The sequence below is a fragment of the Pteropus vampyrus genome, unplaced genomic scaffold (assembly GCF_000151845.1).
Source record: "Pteropus vampyrus isolate Shadow unplaced genomic scaffold, Pvam_2.0 Scaffold101, whole genome shotgun sequence".
NCBI lineage: Eukaryota > Metazoa > Chordata > Mammalia > Chiroptera > Pteropodidae > Pteropus > Pteropus vampyrus.
The window spans coordinates 6,477,430-6,498,438 of record NW_011888882.1 but is presented as its reverse complement, the minus strand read 5'-3'; the positions used below and the strand labels follow the sequence as shown (position 1 = coordinate 6,498,438).

Here is a 21,009-nt window from a genome sequence, read left to right as displayed (position 1 = left end):
TTCAAATACACTAAGCAGGAGAGTAAAGTATTTAATACGATATGATTGACAAAACAATGAAAAACTGTTATCTATATAACACATTAATAAGATGAGCCAATGAGACGTAGAATCCAGGGGCCAGGAGGAGGCCGGGCAGAAAACACTGTGTTCATCTGGAAGTGTCAGTGCAGCTCTAGGGTGGTTGGTCTTATCTGAGACATAGAAACTCATGCCAACTGTTTAAAAAAAAATCTCTTTCCAGAAACCGAAAGCTCCAGCATCTCCTACCACAAAGGAGGATCCTTGCCTTGCCTTTCCAAAACCCCCAGTGGACCCTGCGAAGATTAGAAGAGTAAGCAGTGCCCGGGCGCGCTTATTCAGGGTGGCCTCCCAGGTGGCTTTTCTGCCGGACAGGACGCTGCCTTCTGCTGAGCGTAAGGCCAAGTAACGATATTTAAAACCGGGGGCAGGCCTGTTTCTTAAATTTGCACACAAAAGCTATTTTTATATAATTTTTTTCAAATCCCACATGATTTTTACATTGACTTAGTTAACACTGTGCAAAAACTGGATAAGAAATATAATTCATATATACCTTCTGGATGTTTATAAAGAATACCTAAATATCACAGTTAAAAAAAAAACACGTTACTTGGTAGAAAAAGAATATTAGGATAAATGTTTTCTAATGAATGGGTTCACCTATATTGGAAACAAATGATTTTTAGAGTTCAGAAAGTTATTAATGTCATTAGGCATTTTTAAGATTCATATAATGTACGCTAAGTTTGGGTTTTTAAAAATACCTATCTGATCTCCTGGAAAAATGTAAGCAAGCAAAAGTTGAATGGGGCTTCTCTTGCTGCTACAGAATTGCTGGCAGGTATGTAAACCTGAGAACACGAAGGCTAAAACCCTGGAATTCTCAGGAGTGCCTTCAGCAGTTGGAATCATTTCCCGTCCAGGGCATGCTAAGGCTTTTCTCAGCTGCAGGAAATGTCCCATTAGTAGGATGACGATTTAGTGGATCGCGCCAGCATTTTTAAAAAATGAAATAGAATAGAATGGAAAATATCGGGCTGCATTACAGACAATAAGGGTAAGTATTGCTTCAGGAAACTTTATTTCAGATATGTACATGTGTGTTCAAGGCCATATTTATATTAAATCATATTATAAACTTATCACTACTTTAGACAGTTAAAAAATATTGGAAAACTGCTTTACCAGGGGCTGAGCGAACTGGCCTCCTTTAGCCTAAGGATTGATGAAGAGGGATGAAGAGGCAGAGAAGGGAAACAGTCTGAGGATGGATGCCAAGGTTTATAACCTCGAACTGAGGATCCTACTTTTGACATACAGGTGTTTTCTTTAGTCACCAACATTTAAATGTAGAAGATCTCTTTCCAGAAACCATATTTATGACTGCTTATAGAAGATCTGGCAACTCTGGGTCCCTTTCCACATGGCCCCACGGGAATGATGGAGCTGAGTAGTACCCACCCCTGTTAGCCCAGGATACAATCTGCGGTCCCGCATCCCCGCCAGCCCACTTCACTCATTTTCCTATCTGGCTTCTGTTGTCCCTAGTGATCCCTGACGTAGCTGAAGAGGTAGAATCAAGGAGAAAAGAAAAGGCAGGCAGCACAGGGTGTGTGTGTGTGTCACACCATGATGCTGTGATAGAGTGTAGTCGTCCCTTGGTGTCGGTGGGAAATTGGTTCCAGGACCAAAATCCGTGGATGCTCCAGTCCCTTATATAAAACAGTGGAGTATTTGTATATAACCTATACGTATCTTCTCATATACTTTAAATCACCTCTAGATTATGTCTAATACCTAATACCATCTAAATGCTATACAAGTAGTTGTTGTATTGTTTAGGAAATAACGATGAGAAAAAAGTGTGTACCTGTTCAGGACAGATGGAATCATCATTGGCCTAAATACATAGTTAGCAACAGCATAACATTTAAAAAAATATTTTCGATCCAAGGTTGGTTAAAACTGTGGATGTGGAACCCACAGATATAGAGGGATGGCTATACATAATTAGGCAACTTGCTTTATCTTGATGTCCCAATTTGTTTCTTTTCTAACAGTCAGTCAATCAGATATTTACTGAGCCCCTACTAAGTGCCTGGCACCATTCTAGGCCACCAGAGTCCTGTCTTCAAAGAGCTTACACTCTAGTGAGGGGAGATTGACAATAAATAGGAAAACAGATAATTTGGGTTCTGATGAATGTGTGAAGAAGATAAGCAAGATAAGGGGTTTGAGACTGACTGTGACGGGAGGAATTTCCTTTAGCTCATAGCCATGGAAGGTGTTGTCTTTGAGGAAATGGCATCTGAGTTGACATATGAATAATGAGAAGAAAGCAACCATGTAGAAATCTGTGGACGAGTGCCACACTGAAGTGGAAGGCCCGAGATGAGAGCGATTTTGGGTGGTGGAGGACCTGAAGGCCAGCGTGGCCAAAAGGTGCTTAATCATGGGAAAAGTGGAGGGAGCTGAGGGAGTCCAGGCATGTTCCCCTGCCCAGCCCTGCACAGGGCCATGCAGGGCTGGGCAGGGGAACATGCCTGGACTCCATCCTCCTTGCAGTGAAAAGCCAGGGTAGGGTTTAAGCAAGGGAGAGACATCATCCGACTTATGTTTCTCAGCTGTAGCTGCACATTAGAATCACCTGAGGAACTTTTCAAACATGCCACACTGGGGCTTCATGTCAGACCAGTGAAATCAGAAAGGCTTGGTCACTGCAGGAGCAAAGTCTTTGACAAGACGAGGAGAGGATGAGATCTGGAGCCCAGGGTTAGGGGTGAGGTCAGACTTAGATAGGAATAGGTCACTTCTTATAAACAGGATGGCAGAACTGGTCTGAGGGTTACGAAAATGTTATTAGCTGTTTAGCTTCTAACTTAAGTGCCGCATCCATGTTTAATGGATTTTGGTAGCTCGCACTGAAAACCCTGTTGCTTGCCGAGCTGTTTATATCTTTGTGAAGGTGACTGAAGAGATGGACGTCTCACCCACCAGCTTCGTCTCCTTGCTTCCCTCATGGCTTAGCTCCTTCCCTCCTGGGTCGCTTGGCCCTTGGCCACAGTACTGCAGCTCTGCTCTGGGAAGGGCCATCTGCGGCACCAGTTCCCAGCACTGAGGCCGCCTTCACACCTCCAAGCTGCACCGAAGCATGTCCTTGGTGCGGTTCTTTTATCCACCCTGCTTGCAGTCGCCCCACTTCACTGTTTTCATCATCCCTGAGGTCTGTGTCAGCACCCAGGAAACAACAGCACTAAAAAGTCATTGTCATTTTAAAAGCACACGTTGCCCAAGTTAAAAATACATATATATTTTAGTGCTCTAGCCTCGCAACCATTGTCATTTGCGCAGGAGCTCCCTGGGCTTGTTTCAGAGTCTCTGCAGTTTAGAAGAAGTATCCTTAGTTGGATAACTGTAAAGGCAACTTGTGCACAGACAGAGGCAGTGGGTCTGTCTCTCCCTTTGGTGTGAAGTCATTTGTAGCTGATTCTGCCACAGGCAGGGTTAGCTATATGGTGGTGAGGTCGGAATTTCTGATTTAAGAAAATGAGAGGGGAAAAGATGTGTGCAGTCATTTTCATAGGGCTGGCAGTTTAATTGTTCTGTGTTCAAGTATGGTTTTTGGCTGGAGGGGGCAGTGTTGCTAATAGCTCCCTCGTTATTCAAGCCAGACAGAGACCTCAGGGCTGTCTCCACCTTCTCTCTCACCCATCCCTGTCATCTGTGATATCACCAAGCTTCGATGGGCTTCCTAGTGGGCTAAGTATCTCTGAGGTCGGCATTCTCCTTTCCCCTCACTGCCATGCTGCCTTTATCACCTCTTGCCTTGTCCCTTGTCTTCCAGCCCTCCTGTCTTGCTTTACCCTCTGCTTACCGGGGGGCTGCATGTGGGTCAACACAAGGACCCTCAGCCCTTGGAGCAGCCAGCAGAGCCCGGGGAAGCTGTGCTCTCAACCAGACGTGGCTGTGAGCAGTGGCCTTATCACCTTAAACCAGTGGACCATGGAAAATGATCATTTTCTGTGTGCCTCAAAGGGCAAGGGGTCAGGCAGCAAATAAAAATCAGATTGCGTCATCCTCTTGCTGAAAATACCCTGTGCCTAAAGGAGTGCTTGCCAAATATTAATAGCTTTTCCTTGGAAAAAGGGTTCACTGCTCAAATAAGTCTGCCTACTTTCTCTCTCTCTTGGAGAGTCTCAATACACATGAGCATGTTTAAAGAGTTGGTAAAGCCATCTGGTAAAGAAACCTGTTTAACTTTAATTCAACCCAGCATCTTCACAGATCGACTTGGCTGCAGAACCTGTCTTTTGGGGAACACAGTTTGGGAAACAGTGACCTAGCACAGAAATTGGCAAACTTTTTCTGTAGAGGGCCAGATGGAAAATATTTTAGACCTGTGGGCCATCCACGGTCTCTATTCAACCTACTCAACTCTGCCATTGTAGTGGGAAAGCAGCCATAGACTGATTTATGGCTGCCGAAATTTGAATTTCATATAATTACCTCATGTTACAAAATATTGTTTTTTATTTCAAAATTTTTTTCCGACCATTAAAAAAATATTCTGAGCTTGCAGGCTGTGCCAGAACAGGAGGCAGGCCAGATTCGGTGGGTCTGTAGTTTGCCTTCTCTTAGCTGGGGGGATGGAGTCCCTGCTCCTTAGCATGTACAGCTCTGTTGTGATCTGGCCCAGCCTAACATTCCAGGCCCTTCTCCCAGCTCTCCTTTGCCTCTCCCCCACCCACAGTCTGTGCACCGGCAAGATGGAGCTCCTTGCAGTTCCCCACACCCATCCTGCTGTTCCAAGCCTCATGCAAGACCTGCTATATAATTTGCTGGATCCAGTGCAGAATGGGAATGTGGACCTCTTTGTTTAAAAATTATTCAGAGTTTCAAGATGGCAGTAGCAAAGCATTAAACCAAGTGCAGGGCCCAGCTAAGCATCGAGCCCAGCTTGTACACATATGAAGCTGGCTCTGACTCAAGGCTTTTGTTCCTTCTTCTCAGAACTTCTTTTTGCTTCCTATTAACCCTTCAAAATGCTTTGCAGGCTCCACCTCCTCTAGGACTCTTTCCTGGCCAACTCCCAACCTCTCAGGACTCCCCTGCTCTCTATATCCTCTTTACCTGGCTCGGACCACGCTATAGTACATGTCTCTCTACACACGTCTGCTTGTCTCTCTCTCCTACTAGGCTGAACAACTTTAGCAGGTTAAGAGGTTTTCTCTATTTGTAGCCCGAGAGGCTAAAACAAGGTCTAGTACGTAGTAGGTGCTAAAGAAGTATCTGAGAAATGGAACCGTTCCTGCACAGTAATGCTACTGGCTGTAGAATCTCTTTGATGTTTACCCATAACCTATTACAAATTGGTACAACACACTGCCGATATTTGCCAGGGAGACAACAACGTGGTGACTTGTTCTCAGTTTAACGGCGGGCATCCATCAGGAGTAAGAGTGAGGCCCAGGGCAGCTCTTCACTGTAGCAGTCAGTAATTGACGAGCTCACTCTATAGACTGTGAAGATAGATGGGCTGCAGCTCCTCCACCTCTGAGTGTGGGTGTGCTTCCTCTTCGATGGCCGGGACTTCTCGTTCACCACTGGACCACCAGCACCTGGCACATGGCAGTGGGTGCTGAATAAATACTTATGGAGTGAAGTAAATGAAAGGAACAAATGCTAAGACATAGGCCCAGGCTGAAGGTGCTTTGTAACTAAAACAAAATATGTGCACTGTCATTCAGCAGTGAAGTTACGTAAGGTGACATGGCGCCGTGGAGAAAGCCCTGGGCCAGAAGTCAGGACTCGTGGGTTCCAGTAATAATAATGACAGTTAGCGTCCAGGTTTCGAGTGTGCTGGCACCATACAAGTCACGTTACTAGGCCATTTCATTTAATTCTCACCATATCCTCGAGAGGTGGGGACCACCGAAGAAGGTGAGAGAAAAGTTGAGTGACCTGCCCACGTCACGCAGCCCATATTTGGCCTCAAGTCTGATGGAATGTAAAGCCTATTCTCTTCCCCCCATACAGTCCTGGCTCTCCCCAAACTTACTCTGTGACCTTAAAATAGTCACCTTATCTTTTGGGTCCTCAATTTTCTCATCTGAAAAGTGAAGGTTAAACTAGCCAGTTTCTAAGGTTCCTTTCAGCTTTACAATTGAGTGTTTTGAAAGCAGGGAGTTTGGTCAGAGAGGTAGACTAGGTGGTTTTGTTGGTTTTTGTTTATTGGTTCAAGTGCAGAAGAGGAAACCTTGAGTCATTTTAGAAAAGCTTACAAAGCAGTATTTTTCTGTATAAAGCTCATGCTCCTTTCTACTTTGAAAAAAAAAAACAACTTTATCACAGACGACAGAAGCAGCATCATGGATAAGCTATTCCTAATGTCAGTCAGTCACTGATAAAGAGACAGCGTTGCATTGCAAGTCTAAGAATATGCAGCCATAAACACTACAGATATTCCAGTTCAGAGATCGGGTATCTTTTTGCAACCCTATCTTATTCTCCTTTAGAAAGCTTTATAGGGGTTTCAGTACCCTCCTCTTTCCAATGCTGGTAGTGGTCTGTTAGCCTCCAGGATCCGGCCCCTGCCCCTCTGATCACCTTCCCTCCTGGTCTCTCCCTCACACACTCCACTCCTGCTGTTTCTTGAGCACGTCAGGCACACTCTTGCCTTAGGGCCTCTGCACCTGCTGTTCCCTGTGCTGGAAATACTGTCCCTTGTCATCTGATGGCTAGATGCCTTGCCTTCTTTAAGGGCCTGTCTACGGTACCCACCCTGTTCAAAATCGCTACCTGCCTGCATTCCCTTTTACCCTTCTTCACTTTTCTACTTTTGCTTTTTTCCATAGCACTTATTATCTTATATATTGTATTTATTACGGTGTATTACTGATGGCCTGTTTATACCTATTTAGATGTAAGCCCTATGAAGTCAGGGATCTTTGTTTTGTTACTGATACATCCCAAGTGCTTAGGACGGTGCCTGACATCAGGGAGTTACTCAATAAATATATATATTTTTGAATCAAAGTTACTAACGATCAGATTTAGAAAGAGGACTTATATTATTAAGGGACACAGAATATATATGTGGACTTAGGTAGTTCATAAATCTAAATTTGAATGTTTACCTTAGGTAGACTCTAACTAAGCTAATAGAGATAAGATCCTATTCATTTTTATCTGCTGAATTGATGATACCAAGCCTAAAATAGTGGTGAGGTCTTATATATGTTCAGGGAGGTTTTACCATGTAATTCCTGGCTTGATTATAAGTAATCTATAACTTTTAAATTGTATACAGTCTTAGATTGAAAAAGATATTGAAAGATAGTGATTTCTAAAATCAGAAATACTTTGACAAAACATTTCCTTGGTTATTACAGGAAAGAAGACAATAGAATCCAAAGAAAGAATTATGACGGGTGACTCTATGGTGAAAATCAATGGGATTTATTTAACAGAATCAAATGCCATTGGTCACTTAAAGAGTCACCCACTTCAGCTAACTTATGGTGGAGGCTTCAGAGAAATCAAGGAGCAAGAGGCAGCTTCCTTGCCATCTCATCTCAGAAGTGGAGGGTTGGTATTATTTTTATTTGATTTTCTCATCATAATAACTATGTCCTTTACCAGTTTGTTTTTTTATCTTATGTAGGTGATTGAGTTGATTTTTTCTCTTATAGAAAACAAATTTTAAGTTAATGATACGTGAGTAGGAAAGAATTCTCACAGCGAATGGAGTTGATTTTATATCATTTCTTATTTAAACCTCAGGAAAACATTTATTCATACCTGCCAAAATGCTGCTTTGATAGCACTGTCAGAATAAAGTGTTTGCTTTCGTTGGACTGTTCCAGGCCACCCTGAGAGACGACTGATTATTCTGTTTGGGATTCTTGCCTGTCCTGGACTCTCGTTACATTTCTTTGGATTAGTTCAGTTTTGTTAATTCCACAAAAGAGTAGACAGTTAATTTATTTTATTCTCCAGTAGAAACTTGGATTAAAATATTTATTTTGCAAACCAATAGTTAAAATAGGAGAGTTGTGTAGATTTCTGTTATCTATGAAATCCCTCTGCTAATCCTTCATAAAATGAATGATTGAGAATTACTTTATTTCATACCATGTTCCTAGATAGGTTTTTTTTCCCACCCCAATCCTTCACACACACACACACACACACACACACACACACACACACACACACACATACACACACACTCATTTAAGTTCATACTATATTCCCAGATATGGCTTTCTAGGGCTTCTCTTGGAAAATTAAGGAACAATTTTCCTACCATATTGAGGATTTGTGAAGAAATGTTTATTGTATGGACCATGTGAATTCTTACTCTGTTTTCCTAAAGAAGTGTCGAATGACAGGGGGCCAGGGTAGGGATAGAGCAAAGGGAACAGGCTCTGTTTTCCAGTCCCAGCCAGAGTGGTGCTAAGATAGGCAGAAAATCTTGGACTGGACAGGATCGCTCAGTTAAAGATGTTTTTCTATGACTTTCCATTGGGTCATCATGGACAACTGCCCAGTTCGAATTTGCTTAACAAGATTAAATTCCATGGGCCATTTTAAGACCAAATACTTGTTGCCCTCACTTTAGGTTTTTAGGCCTGACGTTGGCTCGTACACATGTAGCGTGCTTAAAACTTTTCCCCGAACTGCTGCTTGGCAGCTAGTTAGTTTAGCTGAACTGACCTTGTCTGCTAACACAGACTGAACAGTGTCGCACACGCCGGATTTATATTAAGCAACCTAGGAGTCCTTGTAATGTCACTTTGCATTCAGAACATTTTTTAAATTAAAGGAAAAATGAAATGTCTCCTTAAGTGGAAGAGAACGAACTTCAAATTGGGACTTTGGGAGTTGAGCACAAAACATCAAACTGGCCATTGCAACCGATCTTTTCCAGTTGGTGAATAAGAATAGGCCATGGACCCCAGAGCTTCACCATGAAAGGCAGCCAGAGAACTTGTGTTTCTTTCAGCACTGAAGTGAAAAAGAAACGTTTATTCTGCTGCACCCATCCTTACAGTAATTAAAGTTGACTAGGAAAAACCAGACAAGAGCTATTTTATTTTATTTTTTATAAACCTTTAGATGTGGCAGAATAATCTGGCAAGCCAGAGATCATTATGTCTTCCTCAGTCTGGGACAGCAAAGGCATTTTTCAGTTACATATTTTATCCCACAAACAGCAAAGGAGAAATCAATTAGGAACTGGAAGCACTTCTTCCCGACTGTCCAAAATTATGAAGCTTTGGCACTAATTGTTTTCTTTTTGTTTTGTTAGCATGGCTTTTGCATCATATAATGATTGAGTCTGAGTTGTGTTTGCAAAAACACCCTGGCAAGTTTAACTTGTAATGACATTTTTGCTTTATGAATCTTTACCTCCTTTAATCATTGGATGGGATTTTGTTGAAGTGCCAGAAAAAAAAAAAATTATACAATAAGATTGAAATAAACCGGCAAATGGAAACTATTAGCAGTTCTTTCATTAATTACATTTGTGAATCAATCTGGGATACTCGATAATTGTTTCTTGTAAATATTTAAGCGAATAATTCCAAGAAATGATCTTCGAGACACAGTGCAGTATTCCCAGTTTTGATGCTAAAGTCTTAACCTGAGCTGGGCTGGCAGAAGAAAGGAGGGAAGGGAATGCATAACTAGAAAAGAAAGAGGCATGAGATGACAGCGAGTTGAGAAGGAACATGAGCAGATCATATAAAGGGGACAGACAAAGGGAGGACATGCTCCTGCGCATGGTCCTTACGCGTTTGTCCAGTGTGGGAGCAGCCACCTTCATGCTGAGTGTTTCTCAAGCGGGGGAGAGAAAAGAGCAGTTTATTTCCGTGAAACCACATTGATTGTACACCCTTAATTTAGAACGTGGATAACTCAGACATGGGATGGACTAGAGTTTAACTTTCTGCTGGTTGTGATGGAAAAAAGGATTTACTAAGCAAGGATTTGCAAACAAGGTCTTAGGGGACTAACTTTCCAGAAGTGAACATTCTCAAGCACTTATTAAGTTATCTTAAAACAGTGTGTCAATTACAGTAGTCTCTGTGTGTCCATTTAAGGATTCCTTTAAGGTCTGGCAGGCTTGCTCCTTAGCAACAGTCCACTTTCTCTTACTTTGTATTGCCATATGGATTAAAAACAGCTTTCATTAAAAATAAGTATATATACATATACACATATACATTTATATATGTATATATAAATATCTATCCATCCATCCATCCATCCATCCATCCATCCATCCATCCATCCATCCAGTGATTCAATCTGATGAATCCTTTATATATGTGCTTAACAACCTTTTAAGGCTCTCTGTGTAAATATTGTCCAGACTATTGTGGTTTGGAAATGTGTTGGAAATGGTTGTTTAGAAACTGTTAGGAGGAAAACCTGAGAGCAGCCCTTTGTGGAGAGTCAGCAACTCTTAGCTGGTAGCCACAATCCCTGGATGTAGATTCGGTTATTATTTGAGCCACTTGATGTAGCTGTATGCTCTTTAACAAGTCTCTTAACACTTTCAGGCACTCAGTTTTCTAACCTTTAAAATGGAAATAATTATGCTCCTTCACCCCCATCTCCTTTCAACCCTCACTGTAGGTTGTGGAATGATATAATAAGGCTTGAAAGGCTTATTTGTAAACTCTCAAGTGCTATTAGTATCGTTGGAGTAAAAAAATAAGAAAAGAGGGCTTCTGGTTAAAGATGGCAAAGCAAAGGCATTCTGCAGAAACCCAATGAAAGCAACAGAGAATGAAAACCAGAGAAATAACTGTCATTGATGAAAGAGAAAAATGGTTCTAAGCTCAAACTACAGAGCATGAAGCAAACTTTACACTGAAGTATGGGCTTGATTGTTTTTATTTTTATGTATTTATTTTTTATGTCGACCTAGCATATTTTCCTTTGGATAAAGAACTGTCTTGCACTGTATAATAAATCCTGCTCAGTTCATGTTTAGAGAAAGACTGTTTCAGTCTTCCTGCCCCTCTTCCAGAGGTAGTTAAGTGGTCCAGAGCAGGCGAATCAGAGTTCTTCAACCCACCAGCTAGTTGGTTCAGAGGTGGGCACATGAGCCAAGCCAGGCCAATTGAATTCTTCCCTGGTGCCTAGCCTTGGGGGAAAGTGCTCTTTCTCCAAGTTTACAAACTGTAAAGATGATGTTGCCTTAGAGCCAGCAGTGGCCAGTCCATTGCCTTGTGGAAGGTGACTCTGAGAGAGAAGTAATATATAAACAAACAGAATGGAGATAGTCGCCAAGTTTAAAGGTGATATACAAACCCCTTGATCCAGCTGTGCCTGAGGCCACTATATCCACACTATAGACTGCTCTGTTTCATGAGTCAGTAGTTTTCTTTTTCTCTTTTATTCCTTCCTTCCTTCTTTCCTTCCCTCCTTTCTTCTTTCTTTTTTCTGTCTTTCCTTTCTTACCTTTCTTTCTTCTTTCCTTTATTTATTTTGACAGGGACAGTTTATGGTACATTAGGTTAGGTTTTTGTCACTTGGACTATTGCAACCAAAAGTGTCTGTTAACCTGCCAGAGTCTATGAAATATAGATGAAAACAAGAGGTAATTTAAGAGCAGACACCTCCTTAGACCTTGAGTAGGAAACAGATTTCACAAAAAGGGAGTCTCTCAATTCAAAAAGATATATCTAATGGTCCTTAATTAAACAAATAAGATCTAAGGATGTGGGCAGGCCACTGGAGAAGTGGGGAAGCCACTGTAAAAACCTCATTCAAGATCCAGATCATGAAACAACTAGGGGAGAGGAATAGAGCTGAGTGTGACATGCTCTCCTCATTTCCTTTGAGCCAGCTAGTTTGCGTGGGGCAGGGGGAGGGGGGAAGTTTGATAGATTAGAACTCAAGGTACTTATCATGTAACAGGGCTTTTTCTGTGAGTCACAGCAGCCCGCTGTACACAAACTAAGGGAACACACACTCCAAGTCAAGAAAAATAACAGACTTAGTGAATGGATGTTCAAGAAAAAGTTGAAACTCCAGTGAACCCCAGTTCTATCCCTCTGTGGATCCTTTTCATTATTCAACAAATACATGGCTCTGTTTAAAGATAAATAATATTAGGACAAGAGTCCTAGGTCTCGAGCATAGGTATGTAAAGAACTTAAAAGCCAGGTGAAGAAAATAGATTGCCAAAGAAATTACCCTCCCAAAACAAGGAGTTAAAACAATTTTCCATAGTATCAAATTGTAGATAATGTTATTGCCCTCTTTTTTTTTAAAAAAAAAGGGGGAAAAAAACTCTTCTTTGGTTTATAAGAATTCAAATTAGAGATTATAAGCCCACATAAAGAGATAAAAAGTATGCTTAATTATCAAAAAAGAAATGAATGAAAAATGTATAAACATGGAGGGGAAAGCCACATTAGAAATAAAATAGAATATAAACAGCTAAAAATGCAATGAAACATAATGGACAGAATAGAGGAAATTATACAAAAAGAAATGAATACGAAGGTGGGAGATGATTAGAGAGATTGAGATATAGGAGGCATGACATTTGTATTTCTGAAGAAGAGAATCCTTCTCCTCTTCCTTCTCTTCTCCTTCCCTCCCCCATCTTCCTCTTCCTCCTGGTACTATTTTACTTTGAAGTAAGTGCCTGGCACTTTTCGAAGTGATTTACATACATTAATTCATTTGACATTCAATGAGAATGGAAGAGATCAGAAAAAGAATAAGAAAAACATTAAGATAGGATAGAAGACAACTTTCTGAAATAAAGATTTGAATCTGAAGCTCAAATGGACACATCATGTCACAACAAACTGTGACATGGAATAATCTACACTATAACATTTTCAAAGGGGCCCAGCACTAGAACACAACCCAGTATGTAGTACACGCTCAATTAGTAATCGTCGACTGGGTGGATAAATGGAAGAAGGTCTCTTCTGGCCATCCAGGCTGAACAAACAAGTCACACAAAAGGAGGAAAAGACAGGCTGTCTGTGGCTTTATTAAGAGTACCCCTCAGTGCCAGAAGACAGTGGAGTAATGTCTCCGAAGCCCTAAGTATAAGAAGGATAACCCAAGAATTGTATTGCCAGCCAAGTTGTGCTTCAGTAAAAAGGCAGCAGACATTTTCAAATGTGAATGAACTTGGGAACTTTAGTACTCATGCGCTTTCTAGAAAACTCTTAGACAACAAAATGATGAGTCAGAATTCAAAACTCAGAAATGGAGAAGCTCTGGTAAAAAGCATTTGCGGTGAGTATTGACTTTGCTTTCATATTGAATTAAAATTAAACAACTCTGAAGGTGATGGTTATGGAACAGAAACCTTGACAATGTAATAGTAACATAAATAACCAGAACTGGAGGAAGTGTAAGTACTAATTACTTCACTTCATAATAGGGAATAGTTTGCCAGTAGCTACAGTCTGAAATTGAAATATATTGTTTAAAAAGAATGATTTTAGCATCCTAATTTTTTCATTATTTTTTTTTTCTTAACTTCAGAGAAATCTTTTAGAAACTAATATCTCTTGGGAAGACTCATTCATCTGAAGTTCTACAATTCCTTCAGTTTCACCTAAATTTCTGTTTCTTTGTTAAATTCAAGTAAAATTTATACTTAATATTTTTAAATTATAATGACATGTATTGTGATCCCATTTATATGTATCCTTCACCTGCCCTCCCTCCAAGTTACCCCTCTGTTCCTGCATTCTTTTATCTTTTTATCTGAATATATGCAAACTGTCTGGAATGATGTTTACCACATATTAATATTTATTTCTGGGTGGTGGGATCCTGGATGATTTTTTATAATCTTCTTTGTATTTTCTTATATTGCCTGGCCTTAAAAATAATAAATATATCTTTTTTTTTCAAAACTAATGAAGTCATTATTTTTTTAAAGAAATTAAGGGTCATAGCTGAGAAATTGTTTTCATTTGGAAAAGACAGGCATTAGCCAGAATGATTTGGTAGAATCCTGCCTTATCTGACAGTTTCCATGTGGTAAGCATTTCTGGATAGGCGAAGCCTTGTGCTAGGGCGTTGAGAGATGGAGAGAGGGACCCTGTCCCTGAGGAGCTTCCAGAGGCGGCTGGCTTGGCTACTCAGCTGTCCTCCCTGAAAGAGCAGCATCGGCATCACCTGGGAGCCCAGTTAGAAATGCAGACTCTCAGGCCCCACCCCAGACGTGCTAAATTAGAGTCTGCATTTTTATAAGATATCCAGGTGACTTGAATGCACACAAATGTTCTCAAAGCACTGGTCAGTGAGTAACTCTAATATTGGAGGAGTGAAAGGAGAACTGAAAGAAAGGTCTTGAGCGTGTGAGCACCTCCTTCTGACTTGAAGATCGCAAAAGGCTTCCTGGGGTTTGGGGGTTTTCATTGACTCCTGAGGCCTGTTTTCAACAGGAGCAAAGCATTGTGTGCTTTGCTACCACTAACCCCTTGTTGGTGGCATTGCCTAATTACAGTAAAAGAATCTAAGACTATAAAGCAGGGGTCAGCAAACTAAGGCCCACAGATCAAATCTAGCCTCTTACCTGTTTTTGTAAATAAATTTTATTGGAACACAGCCACAGTCATTCATTATGTTAACTATGGCTCTTTCGCACTACAGTCGCAGAGTTGAGTAGTTGTGACAGAAACTGTGTGGCCAAACAGCCTGAAATCTTTACTACCTGACTCAAATCTATACAGTTTGAGTCTAATTCTAAAAATGAAGTGTCTTGCTCTTAGGGCAAGGAAAAGCTTAGCTCAAAATTTGTTAAACTTTCTTTTTATCATAAGCATCCTTTAAAATTTCCTTTTCTGTTTTTTACATTTAATTTTTCCCAAATGGATATAAATTTATCATTTTTTAAATTCTAAGTCCCCCCATAGTTTACTTCCTAATGTCTATTTAGTTATTGCTCTACAGCAAGAGTCCATAAGCTATAGCCCAGGAGCCAAATTTAGCCAGCCACCTATTGTTTTTACAGCCCATGAGCTAAGAATTGTTTATACATTTTTAAATCATTACATTTTAAATGATTACTAAAGTACCTATATAATAGCTTTCACTTGGCTTGCAAAGTATAAAACATATACTGTCTGGCTTTTTTTTTTTTTTTTTTTAAGTGTGCTGATCCCTGACTAAATAACCTTAGTTGTAATAGTTGGAAGAACTGTCTGAATTACAGAAAAACCTTAATTTCAAAATATTTCAAAAGAAATATATTTTTTTATTTCTTTGACACATATTTGGTCCAGCAGTGAATGTTGCCAGTGTGGCTGATTTCATGGATAGGCATTAATAACTGAGTCTTCGTATGGCGTCGTCTTTGGATGCAGAGTTTGGTTCTGGTGGTTTAGAGTGAAAAGTAGGACCTTGCTTTTGCATCGAAACATGTGGGCTGCAGCAGAGAGGCCTGAGAGCTGTGCCCATTTTGCTTTCCTCAGACTCCAACCTGATTACAGATGGGAACAAAGGAAGGGCACACCTGAGAGGACTGCAGAAAGGTAGAGCCAAAGCACTGATCACAGCACATCTAAAACCCACCCTGACGCTCAGCTTTTGTGGTTACATGAGCCAATAAAGTCCATTTATTGTTTAAGTCAGTTGGAATTAGGTTTTTGCTATTTGTAGATGAAGCTATCCTACTAATAAAATGGTGTTATTCTGCCTCTAAGAAGAATTTCACAGGAGAGATTTAAGAAATAATATCTGGAATTGTTTTATTCTTGGTACATCAAAAATCATTGTAAAAAAATTAATTATGGTCTTTAACAACATGGAAGAGGAAGCTGGGAAGAACAATTATACTGGATGACTGAATCAAGATCTAAAAACAACCGATAGGCAGGAACCCTTTGCCACATATAACACTGTGAAATTTAATAAGAATGAGTTTAATAAGAATATCAATAAGAATGAGCTGCATATGTAAGAAAAGACAAGAACTGACCAATACTGATGTGACCACCAAAACCACAAATGTAGTTTTAGGCTGCATTATTTAGAATATCTCCTCTTTGCTCCCCAAGCCATATTTGTAGCTCAGCGCTATATTCAAGACTTTAAAAGGGATTCAGACCAACTGACACTCAGTGACTGAACAGGTTTTAAAGGATGATTTGGAACCATATCACATGAGGAACAACGGAAGGGACTGTTTATTAATGACATCAATGACAACAGCCTCAATAATAGTAAACACTTATTGAGTACTTACTCTGTGTCTGGAGCTAAGTGATTCCACATTGTATCACTTAGTCCTCACACAACCTTACATTGAAGGGTACTATTATTTACCACCCCCTCATATACAGATAACAAAACCAAAGGTTAGGTAAAAAACTTACTCAAGGTCACACAGCTAATTAGTGATAGAACCATGGGATTTAAACCATAGGAGATGGCTGTAAGTGGTGGATGCAACATCTGTAAATATTTGCAGGATTGTCAAGAGCAAGAAGAATAAAGATTTGTTTCATGCAGCTTCAGTTAGTAGAACCAAGACCAGTGGGTAGAAGTTACATGAAGACAGATTTCCATTGAATGTAAGGCTATCTAGTCTTTTTTTAGCAAAGAAGAGATTTTCTTCTGAAGACCATTGCATCAACCCAAAATTTCTGGTTTACCATGGCCAGACTGGTCAGTTCTTCCTTAGTTCTCATCTTCTTGAACCTGTTAATCATGCTTGCTGACACATGCTTGGATTGTATGAGAGCATCTTTTATTTCTCTTCTTCTTTTGCCCTCCTTTGCCCCTTACGTCCTTTACCCAAGAATATTTAACAAAGCCTTGTTCTGAGGGTCTAGTGTTTGAGATGCTCTTCTGATCTCTGGTCCCTATGTAATGCTTTGATTTTTAATGGAGCTCTTTTCCTGACTTCTACATCTCCTTTGCAGATGTTCCATTTTTCATCAGAAATTCAACATGGCGAAACCTTGACTCATTTTATCCCTCAAACTGTTCTACTCTCTAACCTCCCGTTTCAGTTGGTGAAAACACTGCTATCCTATTCCTCCAGGTCTACCTTCTGTTTTCTCTTCTGCCTAAAATTAACCACTAAATCTTACCAATTTTTCATTTGTAAGGTCTCTTGAATTTGTTCTTTCTTCTCCAGTCCCATTCTCGCCCTCGAAGGATTAGTCCTTGTTACCTCTCTCCAAGTCTCCCAAATACTCTTGTCACTGCATAATTCTAAATCCCATATCTAAGAACCTATGACCGCTCCTCTTTGCCGTTCAAATTGGGTCCATTGACTCAACCCAAAGTTTCAGGCAGCTGTTCTCAATACCTCCCAGCAGAAACCTTCTATTCCTATCTTGCCCAGTGCAGTTTTCCCCTGCCCCAAGTACAAGTTTTCTCATGTCCTATTTACCTTCACTCATGCTACTCCCTTCCCGAGGGTAGTCTTGTCATTCGCTGGTTCAACTTTTATTCTTTTAAGGCCCACTTTGTGGCCCACTTCTTCCTCTCAGTAATCACTTTCTTCTCAGCATCCCTCTAGTTCTTGTAATCCACTGAATTTCACATTCTACCACTTGTTTAGAGACTCCATTGGAATTTTCCACTTAAAAAAAGTCCCTTAGTTCCTCATGGTACATTTTAAATTTCTTTAGGACAACTCGTATGTTCTTTATCACAATAACATCTGGCATTGGATTGCTTAGACAGGTGCTTATTGACTCAGAACTAAAGAGAAAAATATGTTGGCAATTTATTAAGTTCTTCAAATGTACCAATCACTGTATTAAGTAGAGACAATGCTCTCATTTTAAGACAAGGAAACTAAGGTCAGTAGGTTAAGTAACGTGCTCTAGGTCACACAGCTGATCAGGGTTGGATTCAGGATTTGGACTCAAGCAGTTTGGGTCCAGAGTCTGCAGGTTCAATCACTGTGCCATTATGGTTATATAGAGTATTGGTCGATTCTAATTCTGTGCTCTCTGTGAGAACCAGTACCACCCAGCACTGTCGAGTTTTTGTATATCATAAGAAGGACTCTTCTTTTTTCCCCCTCAGAAATGGGGATACGCAAAGATAGTGCTTAGGGAGGCAACCTCATCACTGGCCATGTCCTCAGGGAGTGTGGACCAGTGACTTCGGAAGGCCATTCGCTGAAAACACTCTTGTTTGATTTCAATAGTTGTTTAGGACAGCAATGAAAAGAAGGCCTTTCCTCTATTGTCCTTAAAATTTCTTGTTATTTCTGGGAGTGATAAATATGGAAACTTATGGCCTCACACCCTGCCAAATTTTTGGTATTTCATCTTTTCGTAGAGTTGATTTCCTTTATTTCTGTCTTCTTTGAAATGTGCTTCATTTACATCTCAACTCTGAGAGTTTTGACAAAGAGGATCCCATCCCCATTTCTTTGATTGACTAGGGACACCTTGCTACCAGACCTATGTTTCTACTAAATATACAAATGAAGCAATTATTTCAGAGTATTAATGAATTAGACATTTTTTAGAATATTAGCTTGATATTTTATATGATAAAAAGAATTATTGAATCAAGTGTTAAAGAAAAGGGACATATTTATGGAAAAAATGAAATTTGGAGAAGGTAATCCTTGGGACAGTAGTAAAGGACAATCAAAGCCAGTACTGAACATTCATGAGGAATCTCATGACACAGGAAACAGGAGCAATGGACACACATATGGATGTCCGTGGGTGACCCTGGCGCCATCTATATGCATTCTGTATGATTTTTATAGCAAATATTATATTTGATACGTGAAATTTTGATGTAAAACTTGCACTATTATTCTCTCAGTGTTTTTTGCCTTAGAATATTGTACACATATTTAAAAGTAAGGTCTAGCTAAAGGAAAATTATATCCTTCATACGTTAAATGTTACCTTTAAAACAAAACAAAACAAAACAAGTATATAATCCTGCTATTGGCTAGCCACTACTCTTATTTGGAACACAAAATATTTGTCATCTGGGGACTGTTTGAATTTACCTTCAATTTTTAACACCTAAAATATGTCTAAAAATAAAACATTTTGAGAATATCGATTAATTTTAAAATGGAAACAGGGCACATTGTGATGTCGTGGAAAGAGAAGTGGATTGGAAATTATAAGACCAGAGTTTAAGATCTGAACTTGCTCTATGACCTTGGCACATCTAACCAATTTGAGAACAGCTTTTTTTTTTTTTTGTCCGGAGAAAGAAATTGAGAGATTAAGAGACTGAGATTGAGATTGAGAGAGAGAGAGAGAGAGAGAGAGAGAGAAAGAAGTGGGGAGGGAGGGACGGAGAGAGGGAGAGAGTTTCTTCTAGCCCATAAATGCTAGGCTTTTGGGATTCAAGCTTATCAGAGTTCTTTCTTATTCTAACAGTGACCTCTTGTGGTATATATCCTTAATCAATTTTTCGATTTGCAAAGTAAACTTTGGATTTATTTTTGTTCTTATTTCTAGTAACTATAACTGTTAAGAAAACATAATTTGTTTTCAAAAGATAAATGGTAGTTGTAAATTAAAATGGGCTGATTAGTTGATTAAAATGGGCTATAGAGCACCAAACCTCATTTCATAAACACTTTTCTATGGTTTCTTCAGAAACTGTATATGGCCAACTTTACAGAAAGAGAAATGCTTCAGCTTCTGTGCTGAGTGTCATGTATATTCCTCTTCCTCCTAGGGACCAGGGGGAGAGGCGATTGAGGGCTGCATCATGCCCCAACAGCTCGGACCTGAGCAGCCTGGAAACCAAAGCAGGTGAGGCATTTGTCTTCTTAGGGGTTCCCAATTCTCTTTCATCTTCGGCATCTTCATCCAAAGGAAGAACCTTTGTACCAAAGATATCTGATGTTAGCTCACTGTTTGAAAACTACAGAAACTGTGTTCATCTTGGTCACACATCAACATTTATTATTACAAGTTTTTTCTATTTTCACAACAATCTTGCCATTCTTACTGTTACCCAGCTCAAACACCTACAGATTGCAATCTTAATGATCTTACAGAAATTATTTTATAAAAGCATTTGGAAAGTTGCAAAACTTGCCATCGACATAGTTTTCAAGTTCAAAACTTTAGTTCAAAATTATCACTCACTTAAATGAAAACTACGTCAACTATATGAAGACAGCCCTTTGGGGCTTTAAACGGAGAAAAATATGTAACTATAAATCACAGACAAGAAATGATACAAAATGTACCATGCAATGGAATATAGCAATTAGAAAAATGAACTAGACTACATTTATAATATTGAATGAGGGAGGTAGACAGGAGAGGGGGGAGTTAAATCATTTCTTCAATTAAAAATAAATTAATTAAATCAAAATTAAAAAATTTTAAAAATGAGGATAGTAAAAAAATATTGAATGAAATGAGTACAAACATAACATTTAAAAAAAATTAAATTGCAGAAACTCTGACATATGTTGTTTATGGATACAGATCTATGTGGTAAACATGTGAAGTCAAGCATGATAAAAATAACCACCTGATTTAGAATGGTGGTGACCCTTGGAGGAAGAAGGGGAAGGGGAACCCGTAGCGGGAGGCATACGGAAGGCATCAACTATATCTGTAATATAGTTCTTTAAAATAAGGAGGAGGATGACAATATGGTTAATATTTGATGAAACCAGTTTTGAATACACAGGTGTTTGTTATATTCTTTGTACTTTTATTGTACACATACAATTTTATGAGACTAAATAACATCAGGTTCAAAAAATATTTTATTATCTTTAAAAGTAATTTCTGGTCAAGAAAAAGACTGTTTTGGTCAATGAAAATTTCTATAGTACTCAGGAAAACTTAGACTAATATCTGTGTCAGCATTGTTGCTAAGGATTTTACATTTACATGCTAAAAACATCAGCCAATAAACATTGTGTCACGTTTTTATGTCTAGAACTCAAAAGTGTGGTTAAGAACTATAACCACTGAGATAGCAAAATCTTCAAAAACATGCTGAAATGTCTGCTTG

The 21,009-nt window shown here is 39.6% G+C and overlaps 1 protein-coding gene across 1 annotated transcript in view; it reads left to right on the top strand.

Annotated features, from left to right (window-relative positions):
* ARMC2 (armadillo repeat containing 2) overlaps positions 1-21,009 on the top strand; it is an 87,786-nt gene that overhangs the window by 10,485 nt on the left and 56,292 nt on the right. The window contains exons 4-6 of the mRNA XM_023533402.1: positions 245-416; positions 7,416-7,611; positions 19,708-19,784. Of these exons, the coding sequence (XP_023389170.1) occupies positions 245-416; positions 7,416-7,611; positions 19,708-19,784 (445 nt within the window). The remainder of the gene's footprint in view (positions 1-244; positions 417-7,415; positions 7,612-19,707; positions 19,785-21,009) is intronic.